The sequence below is a fragment of the Myripristis murdjan genome, chromosome 8 (genome assembly GCF_902150065.1).
Source record: "Myripristis murdjan chromosome 8, fMyrMur1.1, whole genome shotgun sequence".
Lineage (NCBI taxonomy): Eukaryota > Metazoa > Chordata > Actinopteri > Holocentriformes > Holocentridae > Myripristis > Myripristis murdjan.
In genome coordinates, this window is record NC_043987.1 from 23,054,721 (window position 1) to 23,062,887 (window position 8,167).

The 8,167-nt window shown below is 41.6% G+C and overlaps 1 protein-coding gene across 1 annotated transcript; it reads right to left on the reverse strand.

The window, feature by feature from the left end:
- Nucleotides 1–1,575: 1,575 nt before the first annotated feature.
- Nucleotides 1,576–5,541, reverse strand: LOC115363175 (visual system homeobox 2). The gene is made up of 4 exons (XM_030057278.1): nucleotides 5,429–5,541; nucleotides 2,686–2,927; nucleotides 2,241–2,398; nucleotides 1,576–1,992 (listed from the first exon to the last, which is right to left on the reverse strand). The coding sequence occupies exons 1-4, from the start codon at nucleotides 5,539–5,541 to the stop codon at nucleotides 1,576–1,578; spliced, it is 930 nt and encodes a 309-aa protein (XP_029913138.1).
- Nucleotides 5,542–8,167: the final 2,626 nt, after the last annotated feature.

Here is an 8,167-nt window from a genome sequence, read left to right on the forward strand (position 1 = left end):
AAACAATAAACCATGTTTCTGGTGCAGCACAGTTTATCAAATGAAATGTGGATGAGACTGATAATACTGTCATGAAAATATATCACACAATATAGGATAAAAAAAAAGAAGCAATTTTATACTCAGCCACCTTATTGCTTGCCTTTATTTCTAAATCCCTAATGAGGTTATATCATTTATTATTATATTTGTATAGTAAATGGTTCAAGTGTCTTCTTAGTTATTTTTTTAGACACAAAAACTGAAAACTGCTCTCATTTTTTGAAACACCGTTTTTCAACTGTCATGATGCTCTTTGTACAATTGCACAAAACTCTGAAATTAACCAGGTAAACTTCCAGCACTTTTGCATTTGGTTTTATTGACTGGGTGCGGGTTACTATACAGTTTTTTAAAACATAAACATGGGGTTTTGAAATGCTCCCACTTTGGGATTTAAAGGTTTTTCCCTATACAACTGCTGAGACCATTTTTCTTTTCATCTCTCAGGAAGCATAAACAGTGTGTGTTTAAACACTTGGAAATCACAAAGCATTTCCTTCTGGTGCGGCCCAGTGGCTCACCTGGTGGAGTGCATATCACTTAACAAGGCTGGAACCTTAACACATCGGCCCAGCTTCGACTCCACTGTGACTGTAAGAAATAAAGGAAAATGCCAAAAATAACCCTAAAAAAAACAACAACAACAACAAAAAAGTATTTACTTCCTTATCAGTTGAGATTCACTGCATGTTTTTAGCTTCACAGCTCTTTATGAATGTCAGGATCGATGGGCAAATTTACTTTCCAGTAAGTAATGTTATTTCTTTCATTATACAGTTAGTGGTGCCATATTACTGTAAGGAAAAAAAAAGACATGTTTATAATATAATCTTTATCGATCCACTGTTTGTGATTTCATTTTTCAATTATTTCCTGTTGATGCATGCTTCTGTTTGTGAGGGTAACAGGATAGGGTCAGGGGTGAGCTTGTCATCGACGAAATCACTGAGAAATTTTCTGTTTCCCATTTCAGTTCCTCAATGTGTTTAAGGGTGAAAGGGATCAAATTTGGCACAAGAAGAACATGGGAATGCAAACACTTGTGGATCCATCGAGCCCTCCATTAAGAGCAGACCTCAGCCACACATCCATCAAGTTAAAATTTGTATTCAGAGCACAACTGATTATCAACCAGTTATTAAAAGAAAGCATGAAAGCATTCATCATTTTGTACAGTTGCATGGAAAGAGACAAAAAAAGTGATACACATTTTCACTACTTCATAATCTTAGACAAAAAAGTGTAATTTATACCTAAAATGTCTCCCAGAAACTGCCATTAAAGAATTTGGTTGAAATGTATGAGGGAAAAAAAAAAAAAACCCTGATAACCACTCACTTGACATGAAAGCAATCTCAACCCTCTGTTTAACATTTTATACAACCAGAGACAATGGCAGCTAAATATTCCAATATGATAATTAAGTTCCTCATAGCTCCCCCAAAATATACACACAGTATGTTGTTCCTTACTGATAATGCAACCTATTTAAAAAGTGTTATTTTTCTGTACAAACAGGAAGAAGGAAAATCATCAGTCATTCTGTATGGCATCAGCTTCCTGTGTTTGTGGCTGTCTGTCTGCTCCTGACATGTTTACAGTGCTGTGGATCTCGGCCTCGTGCTCCCTGGCTTTGGCCCTCAGCTTGGCGATGCTGCAGGAGCGCAGTTCCTCCGAACTCGGTACCTCCGGCCCCTCCCATTTCCCCGACCCCTGGATCAGAGGCTGCACATGCTGGGTCAACACAGCACTCGGAGCTTTTGTCCATGGATAGTTTTCCCCTTCCTGTCGCCTCTCCCAGTGCTCTCCGTCACAGCCCTCCGCCTGCTCTAAACTCCTGCTGGCCTTCTCTGCTTTGTCGTCACTGTCACTTTTCACGTACGGCCCCGTGAGCTGGCCCTGGAGTTTCAACTGTCGCCGCATCTTAGCTCGGCGGTTCTGAAACCACACCTAGAAAAAAAATTAAGAAGAGAAATCAGAAATGTGAGGAAGTTTTAGACCAAAATTAGGGTATGGATTTGTGCCTTCTTTAAATAGTTTGCTCACTTCAGGGTTGTTTTCAGCCGCTGTCTAAAACAGTGGTGGTTCTCTGCACCTGCAGTTTCTTTGTATCTCAGAATAAACCTTCATTTGTACACCACGTGGAAAAATCATTATCAGTGGCCTGAGTTTCCAGAAGCAGACGGTGTGGAAATTACCTGCACTCTGGCTTCGATGAGGTCCAGTCTGAGGGCCAGCGCCTCTCTCATGAATATGTCTGGGTAGTGCGTGGTCTCGAAGGCCTTCTCCAGCTCCTCCAGCTGCCAGCTGCTGTAGTTGGCCCGCGCACGCCGCTGCTTCACTGGCCTCTGTTCATCTGGAAAGCACAGCACAAGCACCAATTACACAATTGCCAAAGGGTGACAAGGAACTAATGGCTCTAGAATGGATAATTAGCGCAGCCTTCATTAGGCCCGCTTTAGCATTGCTTGATAATTGATTGTTAGTTACGAGCTGTTAGCCAATCTTTTATAAACATTTGCTCTGCGATCAGATGGTGCTCACTGACAATCTTAGAGATTGTTGGTTGTTACATGTTGCACTATCCGCACAGGTCTCCTCTGCAGGAGCTGACTCTCTCAGGCAGCAGTAGCTGCGGCTCACCTATTCCCTCTGCGAGTTGTCCCATCCCTGCTGCTTGTGTTGCTAGGAGCAAAGCTTCCTTGCATGGCTCTGGCTGCAGATAATTCCTCAAGGACTCATAGCTGATAAAGGGCCCTGGGATCAGGATCTGAGCTGGAGAGCCCAGTCTTGTTGGGAATGCAGGGAAAAAGTGCGCTGCAGGTGAGTGGAAAACTGCAGGAAAGAGAGTAGATATCAGCTGCCCGGGGCCGAACATGTCCAAGCTATTAGAGTCCAGTCTTAAGCGTTAGTCCTGTAAAAAGGGCCAGGCTGAGTCCTACAGGGAGGCTGATGGATTGGTGAAATGCATCACAATGTCCCAAATAAAAACATTAAAAGCCTTATAATAATAAAAAAAAAAACCCCATCCACTAGACACACATGGGCTGGGACTCAGGTATCAGCCACAGTCAGTCCAGGTGTCAGTGAGGAGGAGCTGCTATGCAATCGAGGAGCTCAGCTGAGGAACAAGGTGTTGGCTGGAGAGTAAAGGTAAGTCTTAAGTGGTGGAGGTGGACTCACCTTAGCCTGCTGTGCTTCTCCTCCCATAATGTCCCCCTCCCACCCCGGTCACATGACTTAAAAAAAAAAAAAAAAACTTTTCAGACAGTTAGCAGGGTTTGGTTTATAGAGGATGAAGGTGAGAACCTGTGATTCATCTGTTGGTAGATAATCAAGCCATGGTACTAATTCATCAGAGTTTGCTGCATATATCATTATTCTTCCAACCATATAATATCTGAAACATCCTATAGTCCATTTTTAGTTGGCCTACATTGTTTTGATACAGTAGGCTATACTCCCTCTCAGTTTCTCTCTCTCTCTGCTTAACCTGGACAAGTCAAGACACCTTTGGCTTCTGAAGTTTCAAGCAGTGAGATATGACCTCAATGTGTGGAAAATTGAATTGTGAAGACGTGAATGTTCATTTGGACACGTACACCTTAAAAACGTTAGTGACTCTTGCCTGAGTTGTCAAGTTTGATATGAACAAATTAGCTCTGTGAAAACAACGTGTTCAGTTCTGTGGAAATGAGAGGCACTGGAACAAGCTCAAAGGCGGCAGACACTGAGTCACCGCTTCCAGGATAAACACATTCTTAAAAACAAAGTGACAAACTTGAAAGCTGATTTACTGAATGTTTTTTTTTCCCCCTAGTAACCCTAGATGCGTATCTGTCTAATTTACTTCATTGTTGTTTTAATATTACTGTATTCCCAAAACAGGGATCTATAATTTAATTTAATTTGCAGCCAAACAGGATGTGTTAAGTATCATCAAATGGTGTCAAAATGTGAAACAAACACCTTGACAAGTAGTGGCAGAGTACGTACACTGATCTTTTCTTTACATAGAAGCAGAGATAGCCAGTATACTAATAAAATATTAATCTGATAGAAGTCCTGCAAAACTCTCAACCAGTGACAATACTGAGGCAACTGTGGTTAAATGCACTTAAGCATCAAAAGTAACATGAGCATGAGCATTACGCTTTCTTTTCTTAACTCATATTTAATTTTTGAGGGTGCTATTGATTGATATTGATTTCTGTAGTGTGTGTCTTGTGTCATAAGATTGAATTCTAAGTATTAGGATATGACCGGTGGCTGGCAGGTGAGATCATCTATAGGCATACAGCTGGATGTCATTTAAAATTGAGCTAAAGCCACAATATGTTGGTGATGAAAAGAAACACTTTATTTGTGTCACAGGAAAAGTGCATCTTTCACAACTATTTATGTTTTATTGATGGTAAAATTGCCCCCTGTGTTGCACCTCATGTTCTGTTTTGAGAGGTGAACAAACTTTGAAAGAGCATCACATTCAGACTCATAAGAAACCTTCAAAACCGGGTTCCTGCTAACTTCAACAAATCAAAAGAGCGTTTTCCAAGTATCGACTCTTAGAAAATGGAAACGGAACGAGCAAGTTGCACAAATGCACACGTAACATTGCACTTAAGTCCAACCCAGGAGTGAATTTCTTACATTTCAGAAAAGTACAATCTAAATAAAACCATTTCAGTAAAGTAAAATTCAGTGCATTCAAATGTTTGACTTATTTAAATACATATTAATTTTGACTGTGAGGAACATAAGGCATCATTCACTGTATTCTGCTGTCAAATAGTCCAAAATAACACTTTGTGAAAGTGAGCTAACATGATAATCATTGAGTTTGTGAAATAAAACACTAATAAAACACCCATTTTAACACATACTTATAATTCACTACTTCTATGATGTTTCACACAGGCTAAGAAGATCTATCAGTGAGTGTAGCATTATGCATTCCTATAAGCGTGCTCATCATAAGGTGTTTTGAGTGGAGTCGAATTCCATACAAAGCGCTATAGATGTGTTAGTCATAGGCTATAAAGTGTTACCAAAGCTTCTGCACGGGACTTTTGTGTCTCAACACATTAGCAGCCAAGACAGGAGGCTTATTAACACCTCTTTTTTCTTTTTCTTTCCTTTTTCTTTCTTTTTTTTTTTTTTTTAACAAGGCAGCTGTAGCTTAGCGTTGACGGAGCTGTGATGAGATGATCATGAGCACTGTCCACATGAATGAAACCCAGGTGTGTCAATTAATCCAAAGATACCTATCACCTAACAACACATCTTACTAACTGCTCGTCAGTTCAGACGGCGGCAAAAACACGCCGCTGTCAGTGCTGTCACGGCTAAAACCGGCGGGCTGAGGCGGCTTTGATCAGCGGAGGACCCCGGCAGGAGCCAGCTGGTCAGAGCCGGCTGCTCGGAGCTGAGCTGAATCACAGGCTGGTCATTCCTCTGCAGGAGCGAGGACGACAACTGCCTCACCTGTGGCTCTTTCATCTGCACCTGTTCAAACACTAAATTAATGCCCGCGTGGAGGTAATAAAGAGGTCAGGATTAGGGTTTGACCAGTTTGGGTTTCTGAAAGCTGATGCCAACACTGACACCTCTGGAAGGAAGCTGCTGAAAGTTGCTATTGTGTGCTGATATTCAGTTTATGTAGATGTGGACAAAAAGAAAAACTGAAAAGAAGAGAAATTGAATTCTTTGTAGCATAGAAAGATCTCTAAAACAACTTTTAGATTATGTAACACTATAACTTTCCATTGCAACCCATACACTAGGCCTACATGGTTAGCACCTTTAAAGGCAACGTGTCCCACTTCAGCTTTGGGATACATATCATGCTTGAAGTGAATAAGTTATAGAGAAAATGTATATATTTATGAAAAAGAAAAAAATAAATTGTAAATTGCATTGCAGCTTTTACAGTTGTTATGTAGCTGTGATCAGGGGGAAATAAAGCATCTAATATCTGATATTTAATTAATGACCAATATCAGCCCACAATATTGGTATATATTGATATTGATCCAGTCTATGTCCACATGCAATCAGGCATGCATGTGTGAGTGAGAGAGACAGAGAGAGAAATAAATAATTTCTTGGGTCGGCTGGCTCTGTGGGAAAAGGGAAAATAGATTAAAAGTGTCTTGTTTTAGCAGTGGCTAAACAAACACTGTGTGTGGTGGGACTGACGACTGAATAGCCGTGTCTGCTTGTCCCTGGCACACAGGTAGACAGAGGGATTTCTGTCTGAAAGTAGAACCTCCCCCCACCTATCTTGCTGTGTTTGTCTGTGCCTGGGTCCTTTAATGCCCATTGATCCAGATAATCAGGGAAGAAATTGGTGAAAAACCGGTGGGGGTGGTTCCGACATGAGCCGCAGACCCTCGCTCAAAAGAGCTGCTTGTGGATAATTGAAGGGGGGCATTAAGACAACAATAGTAATGGATAATGCCAGGCCTTATGGGCCTCTCAGGTATTTCTAGCTCCCTGGATGACGAGGCAACATCCGAGATCCACAGCTTAAGTGACAATCATAGTATCATTAGCAGACCTTAAACTGGAGGGACAAAATGCACATTACCTGTGAGTTTAACAAGCCACCAGCGGGGTGCCCATCATCCATTACTGGCTTTAGCTTGAAACAGACTTGTTTGAGCTTGCGTTCATTCATTAAGGAGTGGAGGGGAAAGGGACATGTGAAATCCCCCTGCAACCGGATATGTGACATGCTTTCAGATCTTGGGTAACACAATGATTCTCAAGTTTGAAAACACCTAATAGTAGGCGGGAAGAAAAGCCAATTACTGCTTCTAAGAGTTAAAACTCGATCTAACCTAGTTTTTATGGGATAGTTTTGATGTCCTAGTGATGTCCTGATCACTTCCGAAACTGTTACAAAGGCTAATGCAAATAAGTAGAGATCCCTTCCTTTTGTAAGATTTTTTGTTGCAGGACAAACACTTGGAATGACCTCAAATCTGAATCATATTATAGGATATAATAAATGCATGATAAGGGATATTTACTCCCCGTTTTCCTTGAAGGACATGGCTGAAGTGGCTTAATTATCCCGTTCGATGCAGGGTGTGCTCAGATATGACCTGACATGATAGAGATGGTGAACGCTGCACAATATCATTACTCATCCACTAGAATGGCACTTGAGCTCATAAAACAAGAGTTCTGCCAAATGTCATGCAAAGATGGATGATTATCGTTAGCTCCACTGTCATGGGAATATATCTATCTGGTGTAATTTGCAGGCTGGAACAGCAATGAGCACAGATAAGATCAATATTTAATGAAAGTATAAGTGAAGCTTAAGGGTTGTCACTTGTGCTTCTGCTGTTAATGACATGTCACATTACCATACTTATCAGATTGGGTCAATCTTAACTACAATTACTAGCCTCATTTCTTTTTAATTCATTACAAATGTTGAATAGTTTCGCTCTTCCACCTCTGTGCAAATGCAACAGGAATGTACTCGCCGGCTGCTTACATGACTTTTAGTGTCAACGGCCTGCACAAAATTCAAAGTAAAATCTATTAATGGCTTCAAGAATTGGTATAATTCAATCATCACATCTAAAATGTGTTTGTAACTCAGGCAAGACAAAGAATAGTGTATTTCATGGCTGAGAAAGCCCCTATGCTCGGTGCCTCACTCTCCCCGGTAATAGTATCCCACAGTGAGCAGGCTGATTGTTTTAGTCCTGGATCACTGGCCATGGGATAAACCTGAGAGCCCAGCCTGCTTTTCATGTCAAAACCTTCAAGGGAAAGCGGCCACAATCCAAGTGCAATCACACTTCAGACATCAAAGTGCCAGGGAGAAGAGAGGCGAGAGACGGTCCACATTTTTTCCACGCAAGCCAAGTGCAACTCAAGCGTGGAGGAAGAGGAGATGATCTAAGGCGAGGGTGCCATTGAGAGGAAGACGGAGAGCAGACAGATGTGCACGGGCAGGTAGCAGCACATCGCCGCCCCTCCCTTAGTTGAGTCGAGACACCAGGAAACCTCCGCTGGTCACATTCCTGCTCACTCCGCGTTCACTGTCCACTTCCATGTGAGCAGGAAGACCAGCGAGAGCCATCACTGGATTGAGAAACAGCAT